Below are 17,969 nucleotides of genomic sequence, written 5' to 3'. Positions count from 1 at the left end.
AGCTCAGATAAGCAATTTTATCCTATATGTGACATTAAATATAGTGACTGTAGAGGTGGTATCTGTATCTTTGTCCTGTAGTAGAATTATTCTTATGCCAGATCTCTAAAGGATGTCCTTTGGAAGAAGTTAGGTATTATTGCCCCTTAACAAAACAGAATTATCCACTTTCACCCACAAAAGCTGGTGCTTTGTTTCACAAAAAAAGGCTGACACAATAAAAAGTAGCAAAATTCCAACTACTGTAAACACATCTCAATCCTGGTAAATCAGAATGAGAAGTTCCATAGGCACCTAAAGACTGCATGGACATCACATTACAGTAATCAAATAGTTGGACAACCCATTGATGTTAAAAGGTCTTAATTGCAGGTAGGGGACTAAAAATAAAAGGGGAAAGAAACTCATCCAGGGCAACCCCTGAGATCAGCAAAACATAGTTTCAGTGTAGCACATTGGGCTGAGGACATGAAAACAGTTACACAGGGAATAGCTCTGCAAAACGTAGAGGGGTACAGATAGGAACTGGTTAATGTTAGCCTATTGACTGTCTGCACTACAGAGAAAACAGGAACTCACAAAGGCCTTGCATACATAAAGATGGGGTAAAATAAAGGCAGGTAAGAGAACTGGGTGAAGAAACTGTTCTTCTACTACTAACTGCCAGACCCTCCTAAGAAAAGCTTGCTCATTCTTTGCATGTGTCAGATAATATGTTCATATAATGGTTTTTTTAATCTCCCAAGTTTATACCTTATAGAGATACATATTGTAGATTACAGTCATACCTCGGTTTAAGTACGCCTCGGTTTGAGTATTTTCAGTTTAAGTACTCCGCGGACCCGTCTGGAACGGATTAATCCACTTTCCATTACTTTCAATGGGAAAGTTCGCTTCAGGTTAAGTATGTTTCAGGTTAAGTACGGACTTCCAGAACCAATTACACTCATACTTCGGGTTAAGTACGCTTCAGGTTGAGTACTTCGCGGACCCGTCTGGAACAGATTAATCCACTTTCCATTACTTTCAATGGGAAAGTTCGCTTCAGCTTAAGTACGCTTCAGTTTAAGTACTCCGCAGACCGTCTGGAACGGATTAATCCACTTTCCATTAATTTCAATGGGAAGGTTCGCTTCAGGTTAAGTACGCTTCAGGTTAAGTACAGACGTCCAGAACCAATTGTGTACTTAAACTGAGGTACCACTGTACTGATAGTATTCCAATCAGTGGCCTGTGTCTGTTACTCTAAATTATACCCACCTGGTTTTCTATTAGTAATTTGTCAAATGCTATAGTTTTATCCATCATTTTGACTTTCACTGCAGAACACTGGGGACAGGGATGAGTAGAAGATAAAGCATTTGCCTCTGCTTCTAGCTCCAGTCTTAACAAGTTCATTTATTTATCTGCATATAAATTACCAGGGGGATATGTGAGTCACTATATTAATACTGTGCCAATACACAAAAACTTGAAATATGGTGCCTAAGTTCTATTTGATTAACTACTTTACATAATCTGTGCTCCGATTTCTTCATAGACTTAGCAACCAACTGTATCTTACAGTTAGTTTGTTAAACTACATGAAACAAAAGTAGAGGAAAGTTTGAGATCAGAAGAACTGAATACACTGCAGGGGAATTGAGATACTGAATGAAGAGACTGAGCCATAATGAATATAGAAAGTGAGCAAGCTGTGAAATTGCAACTACTACTTAACAGCCAGTTTAGAAGAGTTACAAGTAAAGACTGGTAATGCTAAGGTTTGACGACAATAATGTCATTATGTGACCTCAATCCAATGGTGTATTTTAGATATTTCTGCTTTAACTGTCATTGCTTACAATGTGGCTCATTGACATATAGCTGAACAAAACTTTACACAGGCTTTTCTCCTCTGACTGTTGCACAAATGTACTGAGTACGACCCCTGAACTATGGATGCCACTGAGGCAATGTCCTTTGCAACTGTATAGTGCAAATAGATTAACATTACAGTAGTTTCACATTTCAGAAATTCTTTAAAATACTGGGGACGAATTCAGTTCCGCACAAGTGTAGCATGGGTTGAGGTTCCCATAAAATTAATAGATCCCTACCCTCCATTCCCCACTTGTATACACTTGTATACACTAACACATACAGTTTCAAGAGCAGGAGCCACTACCGGCCATCAAGAGAAAGTCTTGGTTTACCTGTCACATACCTTCATCCAACCCTCAACCAAATGACTCATGCTCCAATCCACACAGGCTTTACATTTCCCTAGTGGCCATTCACTCTGTCTGCATGCATAGGCTCCATTTCGCCTATGGGAATCATTTGCATTCAAGGTGGTCAGGATAATATACAATGAGTTATTTTTTTAAGTATAAAATTACTACAGAACGCACAATTATCTTTTGCACAAATGCAAACATTATTTGGAAATAACATAATGCCATCTAATGTAAATGAGATGTCAAAGAACCATATATTACCAAAAATAATCACGTAGAAAAAGGCGGAATCATAATATATCAATACAATGTGGACAATGGGGAGGAACAAATTTATTGGTGAATTGTGGAAAGAGTTTTGAACTATAGAAAACTAAAAACTGTGGGAGGGAAAGTACAATAGCGCGAAAGACAAGTCACTAAAGGCAAAAAATATTTTTATAGTAACTGCTCTTACTATTTTCTGTTTCAAAAATAGAACACTCTAGAAAAAGAGACTAAAGCCATTTCAAACCTTAGACAAAACCCACGAATATCTTTGAGAAAAAGGTGATACAGATCAAGCGAAAGGGGGATAGTTCTAAATATGTGTTTGATTCATAGTTAGGTAGGTGCTACTGATCTTAAGTTCTAAAAGAATACATACATTTATTCCTGAAACCTAAACGTGGATATACAATGATGAATAATGCTGGATTTGCCAGAAAAATATAAAGGGTAATTCCTAGAAAGTCTATAGATATTAACACTCATTTCAAATTTGAAGTATGCTTTCTGTTTTGGCTCTTTTCCTTAAACACACTGGGAGTGATTGTGAACCACCCTAGGCATTTTTAATTGAAAGGTGGTGCAGAAATGTTTTAACTACAGTACATAAAATAAACAAACATGGATCTAGTAGAGAAAAATTGTTTGTACAACTCTCCTATGGGGGAAAATCTATTATGTTCACATGTGTACCCCTTCCAACAGGGAAATGTATAAGCTCTCTAACATTAGAGAGGCAAATAAAAGGAATGCAAGTCATTCATACTTCATACATATAATTCTTTCCTATAAATAACTGAGTATTATTTAAGTTCTGTTTCTGCAGTCAGGCAAGCAAGAAGAACAGTTTTTCATGTCCTTAAGTGGCCACCATAAAATACTGGGGCTGGGGCTGTTTTGGCAGGTTGAACGTTTTGCATGGTCTAGTAAGTTTATTAAAGCCAGTTAGAGTTTAAACATGAATCCATAAACCTCTAGAATAGTTTATAGTTCAGATCGTTTAAAAACTCACGTTGTAATTTATACAGAGTGGATTCTCCACTACTTCAGGTGTATTTCAATTCTTTACTGCCTCCTGGCGGCCGCACACACACACACCAAAGGGCATGATGACATCATGCCCACAAGCTGGGGGACATCCGCAAGACATGTCAGCACGCCCTGCGAATTGTGCGAGTGACATCAGCACAGTGCAGGGTGTGCACGCACACCGTGTGGCATACCTTCATCATGCGTGCATGCCATGGTGTGTGTGTGTGCATGGTGCGATGATGTTGCACAGTCCTGGGCCGCCTCAATTGTGACGGCAAGGCAGCGCCCGTGTCGTGTGATGATCACACATTCAGGTTTTTTGCTCTATTATCTGCATGCATGTTATCTAAATTCCTTCTGTATATAGATTGTAGTTGTGATAAATTCTGAAATGTGTAAAGTGACCCTGATAACTTTATTATCAGTATACCTCTTAGCTGTGATTTGCTACTACTCAAGTGCTAGGTTGCTTTTGTGGACAAAAGGAATGCTTTAGGTATTCTCCAGTTTCTCAGCTAGGGATTCTCCGACTGGCATTATAATCCTTCTCTCCTACACTGTTTACCATAGTATGCAGGGGAGGCTTAGTTTGCAGATATTCTCTCTTCTGAAGAGGCCTTCTTCTGACTACCTTTGGACAGTTTGGTGACTGAGGAAGTGGGAGGGTGGATATATATGGTCTATATATATATTGTGTGGTGATGTCAATATAGTTATTTTTTAAAAAAAGATGATTCTCATACTGAACTTTTAAGTTCAGCTTTAAACAGTATTATTTCCACTTCACTACCCGCACTTCAGTGGTATAAAGTAAGTTGCATTGATGATTCAAAGGCTTAAAACAAACTCTAAAACGTTTGCAGAATGTTCACCTATATTCCATGAAAATACTACAAATGATATCAACAAAAAGTACCACCACCTGGACGCAAAACAACTCTAGTAACCACAACTATCAGGTTTGAGTGGAGGCAATTTGGATAGAAAATTGTCAAGAACAACAACTTCAAGCATGATTTGCTTAAAACTTTGAAAACATCACATGTTGGATAAAATATGTACATGCTTTTGATACCATGAGCTTTGCAGGCAGCACATTGCTAGAGAGAGCAGAAGGCAAAATTAGATGAACCTGGTTAGAGGGGAAAGAACGATCTTTATGAGGCCAAAAACTGAACTGACTACATTTGATGTTCTACCTTTATCTAACTTACAAAAAATATTATAAGACCTCAATGGTCCTATTGCTACAATCTGTATGGCTAAGTAATTTCTTAAATCCTATTCAGCAGAGTAGGGCTCAGATAAAGATAATGCCTTGAATCACACACCATTTCATTTTTTGAATAAATAAATTAATACTCAGTTAAAAGAACATCACAGAAGCCCACATATCACCAAGATTAAATCTTTGAAGCCTCATGAAGATCAGATATCAAAAAGATTTTTGTACTGTCAATAGATATGCCAGCAAGGATACAAACATTTTCCACATACAAAATGGAAACTGTTTCAAAGGTATAAATTAATTTTTCTAAGTTTAATGAGAAATAAAACTACAACTATAATGCCGTGTGATTCTAAAGAGCTCAGGATATTTTGTGATTACATGACAAAAAGACAAAGTGCTTATAGTAAGGAAAATAGAACAATAAGGGCTAAAGATACAGCTGAGAGTTTTAATTGGGGAGTGTATTTTTCAGGATTTCAAAGGTGTCTGTTTAAAAGTCTGAACCTAAAACAGCTGAAATGTCCAAACTGGGTCGAAATAGCATACACATGCCGGGTGTTCTTAAAAGGGGAAAAGAAAAGGAGCACATAAGAAATTAGTATTGAAAATTCTGGTTGGACTCTGAGAAACGAAAATGTTGCAAATTCAGTACCCTTGTTTTAATTGTGGTTGCAAGAAACTAATAAGAACCACCACCCTTAAAAATATTTAAAACTTTGGTTAATATAATAAGGCTCCTTGAAAGAGATGCTAAAACAAACAAAAATTATTTTGAATGAACGATTGTAGTTTGGCTTCAGACACGAGAGGCAATGGACTAAAATAAATTAAAATGCTATAAATCGATAAACACACAAGACAAAATAGTTTTCAAATAAGAAGAAACTGAAGAACAGAATTTCAGTTTGAATACGAGGAATGTCAGTCAAGAAAAACTAATAACACTGGGAGTAAAGCTGCAAATAAAAATAATGCAAGTTTACATTAATTGCGAAAAATCACAGGCTTCATAAAATGAAACAAATATTGCTATTATGCTGCTAGAATGTGTGTGCATCATTCACTATTTCAGTTGAAAAGTCATCCTACTTTATTAGTAACGTCCTTGTTGAAATCCCCCCCCCCAATATTTCAACAGTTACAATTTTCAGTTGAAAGAGTATCAAATAATTCATCTGCAATTAGGTTTGCCGGCTTTAAAAACAAAGACAAAAGCAGTGAATTGGATAGTATATGTTGGAAAAGTTTAAACCTAACACTTTCAGTTATACTTTTAAACTTTTACATGATGCAGGAAAGCAAAAATTTATGTCGGTTAGAATTGGATAATTAGGATTTATCTACGAGCCACTCAGTCCCATACAACACAATTTGTTGTCATTTCAAAATGCATGAAAGAGGGAGCAAAGACACTAAAAACGTGCAGAGAGCAGTGACTGGAAATTAGAGGAAGTCATGCAAAACTTACTATTTCCACTAGAATTCCTTATAATTTAAGCAACTATACAATATTCCAAGACAACCAGCCTTCCCAGTGCTGCAAGCTCCACAAATTCTAAGAAAATTCAGACTTTAGTTCATTGAATGTGAAGCCATTAATACAAGTCTCAACTACATTCTCTGTTAGCTGGCTGGCTGCAGAAATGTTTTTTTTTTTAAAAAAGTTAGGTGATAATGGGAAAGAGAGTATCAGCAACAGATATGAGTTATGTCAGTTGTGTGGAACACAGGTAGAAGTTAAGAACACAGGTTCTTAGATTTTGAAACTTATAACAGAAGTGATAGTGCTGTGAACGAACATTTGAAACTGGGATACATTTGGTACTGCACTAAGAATATTTTCAAAAGAAAAATGTTACTGTCTCTTAAAAAGGTGGTATCTTTTGCCAGACTCCTCAGAACTTTTTTTGATAGATAGAATGTGAAGGTCAAAGGTTGGCTCAGCAATACCTCCCCCTCTTCAACTCTGCCATAAAACCAATCCATTAAATGGAATCTCATTTTCTACTTTTTCTTTAGGATAGACTACAATAAGCTGGAGGAATCACATCAGCTAAGTCAACATTGAGATGTTTTCAGCTTTGCCGTTTATACAACAGAATGACCTGCTACATATCTAGTACTGGTTTTGTTTTGTATGTTATAGAGCCGGCTTTTTTGCTCTCTTGTAATAGGTAAACTAGGTATGTTTATCTATTGGTCTCCCTAACTCTTTAAAATCAACATTGCAAAATAAGTTAGGGTACACTTAACAGGGAGTCAAACTCAGAATCAAGTAAGTGAAACATCACCCTTGCAATTCCTTCCCTCATTTATGATCATGGTCTAATTTGCTGAAACAAGAGATCCAAGTTTAATTTGCCTGAGTTTGTTTCACTATCAATAAAATGAAGGGGTAAATAATTAACTATGTTATGTAGCCATAGTGAAAGCATTTCAGTAAGTTTGGTATGAACCACTTTATAAACATAAATTGTTCTTGCTACTAATCTTTACGCATATTGTAAAGTATCTTAGTTTTATGAGGTAAATAATGGAAGAAAAGACTAAAAATGAGATCCAGACTCCCTCAATCTATCTGGAGGCTGAGATTGAGTATTCTGATGAAAATAGAAAGGAATATATTTACAAAATGTGGGTATGTGAGCTTGAATAAGGGCATGTTTAAGCCAATCAGAGCATTTTTCACTTCCTCACATTTTACTTAGATTTTTGGAAGAGTAAGCAGTAAAGAAGCAAAAAGAGGAAAGGCAAACAATCAGCAGATGAGCACGATTGCATAAACACAGCAATGCTGATGTGTAATCAGATTCTGAGGGCAGCACAGGTTATATGTAAGCTAGTGGTCAAGCGAACAAGGCAGGAGGGAAAAGACAAAACAGGCAACAAGTTGATAGAGCAGTATCAATCAATCAGCAGGTGCACAAAGCATCAGAACAGCAGTTCCATGAAGTCAGCAGATGCACACAGCAGCAAGGGAGCAATGCTAGCCAGTGAAAAGAGAGAAGTTCAGTTGGAGGTACTGCCTATAAGCAGTCATATACAAATGGCAGGAAGGATACATGGGCAGTACCTTGGGCAGTCTTATGCCACGCAATCAGTGGTGAAGAGGACCATTCCAGGAAATCAAGCAGCAAAATAGTATATTGCAATGCCAGGCAGCCAGCAAGTAGACAAAGCAGAAAGAAAGCAATGAGCGCCATATCATTTTTAAAAGCAGAGTTTGAAGAGGGCTGTGCCCATGAATAATCAGATAAAGCTGCTGGCAAGGAGGAAAGAGAAGCTCTTGAACAGATTGCCAGGGCAGTGAGATGACATTATTCTTTCAGAACTAAGAATATTTTAAGTGAAAGAACCTCAGAATCTGGATGCTCATCTTCCAGTAACAGCATTAGATCAACATAGTGTATTGTGAAAATCCACAAGAGTACAGCACACAAATGGAAATGAGGCTGAGCCCTAGTGCCTGAGGGAGGCCTGGGGACCCTCCTATAAATGAAATTAAAGAATGAGAATCCACAAGGAAATTAAAGAAATGGGAACGCGTCTAAAATTGTTTCTAATAAATGATTTCAAAATAAAACAAACCAAAATACTAGCAAAGAGCTGGATTAGAAATGATTGGCTGGGATTGAAGATGTTGCTTACCCCTCTCTGGAGCCCACAAAATGGGAATGTTGGGAATTTCTGCAGCAGAAAAACAGAAGAGAAAAAGGGATTTCTGACTCCCAGGTTCAAGGAAAAGCAGGTCAATTTAGGGATGGTGACGTGCTTAGAGCACAACACGAACTGGACAGAACCTTTGCCCATTCCCAGATGCAAACGTTTTCTGAGATTTGAGAAAGGTTTGAAAATCCCCCAGCATTTTAATATCACAATCTCCCACCTATATTCACGAAAACAACAACATCACTTACCTGCAGTTAGTTTTCTTCGAAGAGTTTGTCAACATAGAGCCTACATATAGCGTGAGGGCATCTCTCTTGAGACCAGGTACAGGCACACATACACAAAATCAAAAAACCCTTCAAAATGAATTGATTTAAAGAAACAGGAACTGTGCAGCTGGTAGCAAGTGGCAAATTGATCTCATTAAGTGGATCAACACTTTCTTCTAAATTCAAATTTACCTTTTATTTCTTGTAATATTTATCTGTGCTTGGGGCTCAGAGTGGGATTTAGGTGGATAATAGTTTCCTAAGAAAATTAGTCACACCAGGGAGCTTTTGTTCCTTCATTAAGTGGTTGCCCACAAAGACCCACACATACGGTTGAGCAAAGTCATGCTCAGAAATCAGAAATGGACACAAGGACCCCTACATCTGATTATATGTATATTATTAGTGAATGTTCTCAAAAACCATCAGTAAAGTAATTCAGTGGTGTTCATTATGGGGAAAATTGAAGGATAAAAATTGTGTTATATCATATATTAATTTATAGTACACTAGTATGAGCACACTTCCTACATTTTGTTCTGGAAAGGCAGTATGATTTATTATAAATCAATGAGACTGTTTCAGCTACATGCCTAGCAAAACTACTCTTTAGGTGATAACTTTAGTTGGTGTGTCTGCTGGGAGTTAAGGTCTCTTTCTTTCTCAAAATACAATGTATAAATCTGCAATATTACATAGAACGCATGAGACATATGTTGGCAGAAATGTAATTTAAGTTTATTTTATGTAATTAAGAGATACAAAAAAAATGATCAACATACTTCCATGAAAGTATTCATTAGACAGAACTGTGCAAACAGACACACCAATGTGAAATAGGAAATAAATAAGTTAAGGTAGTGCTATCACATTTAGTCCAGTATGGCAAGGAAACACAGCTGGAAAAGTAACATGCACTGTACTTCATACAAAAAACCAATGTTGTGTGCCTATTGGGTACATATTCAGGTGAAGTAGTAGACTACTTAAGGATTTATTATGTAAGAACATGAACATTTTGTAAGATAAGAATCCTGTTTGCCGTACAATAATATAGCAATGGTTCATAAGTGGAATAATTCATCAATTACTTTACATTTAAGACAGGGATCCTCTCTCAGAATACTTCTTCACAGGAGTACTGCAGAAGCTAATATATATTTCAATGCAGTTAGTGATGGAGATTCCAGGAGATAAGTCTGTCTTGAACCCAAGAACAAGATTTATGACTAAAAGCAAAATAAGGGCAAGTATGGATTTAAGTGCTGAAAGGGTATTTTTAGAAAGTGTATGCAGACATTAATAAATGTAGTGACAGGAAGAGGATGAATGGATCCCATAACTCTGATTTAACAAAAGATGGCACATTTGCTGCACCTCATATTGTGACCTAAATTAAAGTTGCTTAAAAAGGAAAACTAGCATAAACAGAAAGCCCATAGGAGAATAGAAATGTAAGTAACTAACAGACTATCATACCAAAATCTAATTCTCTCATTGAGCATCAACTCATGAATCACAGTCACTGTTCTAGATACTATACTAGTATGTATCGATTTGCCTAAAAATGAGACATATAAAAGTAGCAGCTTTCATAGCATAAGGCACATAAATGTTATTAAAGTCACTAGAACAAATTTCAAATAAATGAATTTAGGATTCAGGTTCTAATCATTCATATTCCACTAATAAAATGAACCAAGCTTACGTCCAACTGCAGTATGTATAACTAAGCATATGTTTCTTTAAAATGTATCCTCCTCTGCCTCCTCCTCCTCCTCATTGATTTGTTAATAAGCTTCTAAGCAACCCTCTCAAGGCATTTTACACCTAAGAGTATTAAAAACAGTTAAAAACACAAAAACGGCAAATATGTTTAAAACGAGATTAAAATGCTAACATAGCAGACACTCATGGTAAAGATCCATTTTTAAAGCTGGGAAGGCCTGCCAGAACAAAAATGCCACTAATGGTTTCAAAAAACTGCAGATAGTGGGCCCTGTTTTATCTCAACAGTAATACTATTTTACACAATGGAGAGGCTACACTAAAAGCCCTGCTTCAAGTTACTGCAGTACAGGCTTCTGAGATCTTTGGAATTTGCAGGAAAATTGTTCCACATACCTCAGCAATCTGCTTGATCTACTAATGCGCAACAAGTATCAGAAATATGTGATATACCCATCCTGAAGGAATGTTAGAATTTTCCAGTATTATTCTGTTGCTGCAATGCAGGATTAACAAGGGAGAGATGGGTGAAAAAATATTCTGAATATGGACATGAATATCACAGCTGTGCTATAAGACTGCATGATGATATGACAGAACAAGTTGTATTTTCTCTGATCTGGCCAATTATAATGTGGTGCTATCACATTTCAAAAATCAGTGAATACTATTATATGTGGGGTGGGATTCAATTAATGAGTTCCATCAGAGTATGTGCACAAGCACAACAGAAATTTAATAGATAAAATACAATACTGTGGGAAGTATTGTTTTTGTTTGTTACTATGATATGTTATGAATTTTGTGTTTCTGTATTGTAAGCTGCCCTGTGATCCTCAGATGAAGTGCGGCATAGAAATGTAATGAAATAAATCAATAAATTTCAGTTCAGTTCAGGGGAATGCTTGCCTAAACAGGTGTCCTCATGAGCCGGAGAAGTGCCACCAGTGAAAAGCCTGGCTTCTGTGTTACCACAAGCTGATAATCATTAGGCTGTGGCAAAACTAACTGGGTTACATTAGCTGATGATAGTACCCTACCACCAAGCAGTGAAGAGGAAGATCGTTTTTCAGGTAACATGGTCCAGAGTTTTTTAGGACATTGCATGCAAGTAGCAGAACCTTAAAACTGGCTTGGTGGCTAATAGGGGAGCCCCTAGTGTGGTAAGGAGCACCACTTACCACACAGGCTGCAATATTCTGTGCCAGCTGCATCTGGGGAGACCCATATAGAATAAATCACAGTAATCCAGACATGAGGTTATCAATGCATGTGTCACAGTGGCCAACTTAACACTGTCCAATAAAGGGCACAGTTGACATACCAGCTGAAGCTGATGATAGGTGCTCTTTGACACAGAGGCCACCTGGGCCTCAATGGACAACGATGGCTCCAAGAGTTCCCCTAAACTGCATACCTGTGCTTTCAGAGGGAGTGCAACCCCATCTAGAACAGGCAGACTCAGAAGTGATCAAATCTGGGAACCTCTTACCCAGAGTGTCTGTGTCTTAGTAGGATTCAGTACTCGGTAACCCTATATTCTTCTAGGTTGGAGTGAAGAACACAAAACACATTAGCCTGCTTGTGGAAAGCAATTGTGAATATGAGCAGCTGCAGATTCCAAGTAGTCTCACAAAGTTTTGGTAAGATACACGCAGGTCTCGCTTCCTGAACACAATTTGTTCCTTGTAAATTGTTCGTTAGGCAAAAGTTTGCATAGTGGGTTGTCAATTTCCATTGATCCCTATGGGAAAATTTCTAATACATTTATGACCATGGTTTTTTGACCCCCGAAAGCAAAACAACAGAAAAAATGTTCTCTGATTTGTCTGATCGCTCCCCCACTCTTCTTGTGTTCCTTAGTCAACCAAAGAAGGCAACGTGCCAACCACATAAAATCATGCATCAAAAACAAAATTTTCAACATACCAATTAAAAATCAGATCTCAATGCACAAATCCTTCCATCTGTAAAATCCAATATCTAAGGCAGTATTTTCAGGTAGTGCTGAAAGCTAACTAATGATGGTACCAGACTAAGCTCAAGAGAAGGATGTTCTGCAACTGGGGTACTGCCACTGAGATGGTCCTTTCAGGCTCCTGGTATCCTGGTCCTGATGTTGGTATAACTAAAAGGACCTCCCCAGTAGATCTAAGGTCATGGGCAGGACAGTCACACCTTCAGACAACTTGGTCCTATGACTTGTAGGGTATTAAATGTTGGAGTCAGCCCTGTGAATTTGCCTCAGTAGCAAGCAGGCAGCCAGTGCAGACCTTTAAGGACTGGTGCAACATGCTATTGCACAGTCAATTGCTGGCGGTATCAGAAGCCATTGAAAAAATGTGGGGAATTAGTTGTGTTGCCCCCTTCCTGACACAAGTTATCAATCAGAGCAATCAAAGTCATGTTGGTGCCTAAAATGGTCTCAATCTTTCCCTATTCTCTCAAGTACCTTGTCTGAAAATGGGTATTTGTGACCAGGTGTTATGCATGTCTGGGTTCAGAGAGGACTTACTGAGGAGGCGTTCAATGGTTTAAAGCTATAATACTTTCCCTGGAATTGTCCACAGAAGATATGTCAGTCCACCTGCACAATACAGCACACTGCCCCTGGGATATTGTTATGTGCTTCCACCACTTTTTAATAAAAAGGATAAGATCTAGAAGGTTTTGATGAATGTTGAAAGACTAATAATCCTGTCATGGTCTTGCAGGATTTATCATTGGACGCTCGGATAAAAACCAAGGGAACTTTGCCCCATAACACTCAATTGACAAGGTGCAGGAATAAGATGCTATTGGGCTTTCCCCATTAGTTTAGTAGTCACCAAAGGAAACACATCACTCTCAGCCACTAGCCTCAAAGAAGCCACAGAACTATTAACAACTCTAGAACAGGAATGTCCACCTGGGGTTACTGATTTTTTTGGAGAGCAAGATAGTGAGCCCATTTGTGAAAATGACCCAGCTCAGGAGCCCATGTGAGAGCTGAGGAAAGCCATCAACAATCAAAAAGAAGAATGAGACAAGGAACAAGCAGCATTGAACATATTTCAGAAAGTTTACTATATTCTCAAATGCCCAGAAAATGAACAGGAACTAAGGCAGAACTGATACAAGGCTAGAATGCTGTTTCAAAGAGAAAAGGACTCCTTTTCTACAGAAGCAAAAGCAATTGGACTGGAATGATACGGAAATATAAACATCTGGAAGGTACCTTGGATTTTGGGCATGAGGTTTAAAATAAAATGTACCTTATCATTTAAAATAAGCTTGTTTTTTATGCTTATGGTTTACTCTATACCCACAGTGGTACTGGAGTGCCCTCTACTGTTGAAAGAGGACACACACCTTGATGTATGTTTTAAAATTAAAAGGTTTTTCTTCAAAGGTGTGATATAAGTAGATTTATTATAAAAATAACTGAACTGCCTAATAAGAGCAAAAATATGGAAGGTTTAGATTGGTGAAAGGCACTATTGATTATTTGCTAAAATGAGTACGTATTAATGTAGTTACTTTAAAAGTAAAGAAGTTGGGAGATCCAATAAAACGGGCCAGAATGACAACTTATTTGTTCAAATGGATCCACATACAGCCATTTTGCAATAAATACATAAAATAAATGGAAAAGATGCAATGCTTATACAGTCATAGGTGAGCCAAAGGTTCGTAGTGAGCAGCTCCAATAAATTAATACATTCATGATTTAATTGGAAAATATTTTGAAATTACATCTGCAACAATTAGGATAAATAATACAGATTCACAAAAATGTCCACTCAGCTGCAGGACAAAACAACGTTGTCGATTATCACATTTATTATTTGCTCTAATTACAGAACCCCTGAAATTATGCCAATTCTGGCAGGAAAGGGTGTAACTATCAATGGAAGGGAATACATTATGGGACGATATTGTTTTATGTACACCAGGCCCAGTTATTGCTGGAAAGTTATTGAGTATAGACAGCAGTGGAGGAAGCTGCTCAGGCACCTGGGGTGGTGTGCCCAGGGGTGGGGCGAGTTGCCCATAGAGGCGAGGCCTCTGGAGTCTGCCTGCCTCCTCCCACTCAGCCGCCCTACAGCTGGGGGGAGGCAGCGGGCTGACCGTTTGGGCAGTGTGGAGCCTGCATGTGCTCAAGCCACAGCGTCTCTCCCAGGAAAGATGAGTGACTCGGGCGCACTGCAGGCCCTGCGGTGAGTGCCGCCCGGTATTTTGTCACACACACACCCGTGGTGACACCTGGGGCGGACCACACCCACTGCACCCCCATCCTCCACCCCTGAGTATAGAACTGGATACCTTTTAGAATGTCTCTGGACTTAAGGTAATTTTTCAAAAATTGGCAGTAATGTTCTTTCAAACTCCCCTGCAACTTCAAGAAACCTTCTCCCAAATATTACAAATCGCAATAGCCAGAAAAAGCTTCAGATACTTAAGTTACCCATTCAGGTTACCTATAATTTAAACAAATTATAGCAAAGTATGGAAAACAATAAATATGGATATACTATGTTGGAGCAACATGAAATTTTCTATTATGCATCACTGGCTGCAACTAAAAACGATGCTTGTTCCAAAATTACTCTTTTTATTCCAAACACTACCAGTTTGGATCCCACCAGCCCATATGTCCAAATGGCAAAAAACAAAACAAATTCCTATTTCTATCAGGCAGACCATGCATTTCAAATACCTTTGCTGTACCCTCAACCAACTGTTGGAGGATGAGGACTCCTAAATCTAAACAGCTATTACAACACATGGCAACTTAGTAACATGACAGACCTAATGTCTGGCAATAAGGGAACTCAAAAGAGCACATTAGAGAACACTGGCTTAGTAATCCATTCACACTTACAACTTTCAAAATTTGGACAAAATGGGCAAAGGTTTTGATTCCAGGCCTCTCACCCAGTATTCCATTACTGTTCTGCACAGTTTTCAATAAAATAAAATAAAAATAAACAGAGATTTGTGGAATGAAAATCAATTATATTATTTGAAAGATTTTTACATAGATGGGACAACCGCTTACCATTAATGTTGTGGCGTTTCCCAGCACATCCACCAGATGAGGGCAGGGCACAGAAGGTGAACATAATCCACACCAGCCCAGCCCTTTCTGCCGATGCAGCCAGGTATGTGTGTGAGAGGGGCATGGAGGGTTCATGGAACCCGTGTGCCAGCTCAACCCCAACCATTGAAGCCAAGCAGGGCCGGACTGCACCACCTGCCCGCCCACTCAGGGAAGAGTCCAGCTGGCTGACATGGAAGAAGGGCTCATGTTTTATTTATATAAATCTATTATAGATGTTCAATTTTGCTTGCAGCAAAATTTGCAGCAAGATTTGAGAAGGTGGTGGGAACTAAATTGGGATTTAGAAATTGTAAAAGAGGCATGGAAAACACTGTGGACAAAAGTGCCATACAAATCCCTATTGGCAACCACCTGAGAAAGAGTTCTTAAAATTTAAATTTAAATTGTTAGGGAGGATGTCGCACTACAGGGGCATATTAATGCATGTAGGGGGAGTGTACAAAAATAGAAAAGATCTGGAAAAATATATTTACAGCAATAACTGTGATAACAAGGCAGACAGTCGCCATGACCCCAGGACTCTCTACTTAACATGTATAGTCATGATATGTTGTAAATTAAAAGCAAAGAGCTCATAACACATACAGTATATTAACCACTGCAATAACAACTATTGCTAGAACATAGAAATCATTGCAATTATTAACTATGGACCAATGGTATAATGCAATTTTGTAAACAGCATTACTGGAAAAACAGACATAAAAAAAATAAAAGTAGTGAGAGGCCAAAAGAAAAATGACAATTTTTACATAGTCTGTTGTGACTTTATTGATTACACAAATAATGAGGCATATGGTAGAACAGTACCCATAGCTTACAGCACAGTCTGGTGTGCATGAAGTACATATTTTATTTGATTTGATTTTCCCTTCCTCCTTCCTCCCCCTTCTTATAAATTCTCATAAATTCTAATTGTTATTGATACAAAATACATTTCTACTTATGGTCACCAATCTAAGCAATACACATTACTATACATCATTTCATATATGTAATAATTTTGGTATATACATTTTGACCCAACTTTGTCAATATATTCAGAAATGTTGATCTGAGTGTTTATTATAGTTTTATTTTTAAATTTTAATGTTATGTAATTGCTGCATGCCATATGCTCTAATGTAAACAAAGATATATCTCAATGCAACCATGTTAAACAGTTCAAGGGTAAAGGAGACAATGGCATATTTGAATGATGTAGGGAAGGAACCACAGGAAAGAGAGGATGCTTGTATGGCATAGAGGAGAAATAAGGTTGGGGTAGTACCAGTCAGAAGATGGGGAGTAATGGGACTGGAGAGGCACAGAGAGAGGTGAGATGAAGACAAGAGGGTAGTTGACTCATCAAGTGAAACAGGGAATAAAAACAAAACAGTTAATAAAGGTGTATGAGGGACCACTGCAGATTCCCAATAAATGCACAGGGCTTCTTAAACATACTTATTAGCATACATGTGTATTGCGTATGCTAAAAAAATTAAAGTGCCATGTTAAATTTTAATGGGTAAATGACTTCTGTTGTAAGCACACATGGCGGTGAATTCCTGATGCAGGTTACTCTGAATGGAGACTTAGCCATTAACAGCAATACTCTCAGGATGTGCTTGTTTCAAAAGAGGATTGTGAGTGTGCTGCTGTAATAATGTGATGTAAGTTCAAAGAAAAGTCAGAATATTTTTCCAAAATAAAATATTGGCATAAGATTTATAATGGTGTGTACCTTCTATGGTTTTGTACTCATTGAAGAGTCTCCTCAATGAGTGACTTATCAGCTTGGGAAAAGTGTAAAAATGACTTAGGGGACCAGGACAAGTTTTGCAAGGATAAAGACAAGCCATTTTTCTCACAGTTGGAAAACTGCTCAGCAAAATAATTTCTAGTTTCTCCCCAATCAAATTTCAGTGGAAGTAAAAGAGATTTTTAGCAGATTACCACAGACTAATAATAATGTTTCCTCATTCACTCTACTTTCTTTGGCAAAACGTAATCCCTTTAGTATTTACAAATCATATTATTACATAACACAGCAAGTGCATATCAAATAAAATGGTATTTTACTGCTGCCTGCTATACATAATGAAATCTATTTCCACTACAAACAGACCTACATGAGAATCATTATAAATTGTTCTCAAGGATATTAGCAATCAAATAAGTACCGTATATTCTGGCGTATAAGATGACTGACTGTATAAGACGACCCCAACTTTTCCAGTTAAAATATAGAGTTTGGGATATACTCGCCGTATAAGAAATACGACCCGGCGTATAAGACTACCCCCGACTTTTGAGAACATTTTCCTTGGTTAAAAGTAGTCTTATACGCAGGAATATACCTCAGCAATGTAGCCCAGAGGAAAGAGATCAGAACACCTAATGCACTTTATATGTACCCAACAAGCTCTCTCTTTTTTCTGTAACATAAAGAAATATATTCCAAAACATGT

The 17,969-nt window shown here is 37.8% G+C and overlaps 1 protein-coding gene across 41 annotated transcripts in view; it reads right to left on the bottom strand.

Moving 5' to 3' along the window:
• GPHN (gephyrin) overlaps positions 1-17,969 on the bottom strand; it is a 223,035-nt gene that overhangs the window by 122,927 nt on the left and 82,139 nt on the right. For 16 of the 41 annotated variants that reach the window (XM_060274044.2, XM_060274051.2, XM_035113931.3 and 13 more), the window contains one exon: positions 8,398-8,436. The exons of the other annotated variants lie outside the window; for them this stretch is intronic. In XM_060274044.2, coding sequence (XP_060130027.1) covers positions 8,398-8,436 — 39 coding nt within the window. The remainder of the gene's footprint in view (positions 1-8,397; positions 8,437-17,969) is intronic. 41 annotated transcript variants of the gene reach the window in all.

This window comes from Zootoca vivipara, chromosome 1 (genome assembly GCF_965207765.1).
Source record: "Zootoca vivipara chromosome 1, rZooViv2.hap1.1, whole genome shotgun sequence".
In the NCBI taxonomy this organism is placed as follows: domain Eukaryota; kingdom Metazoa; phylum Chordata; class Lepidosauria; order Squamata; family Lacertidae; genus Zootoca; species Zootoca vivipara.
This window is presented reverse-complemented; position numbering and strand designations above follow the sequence as displayed.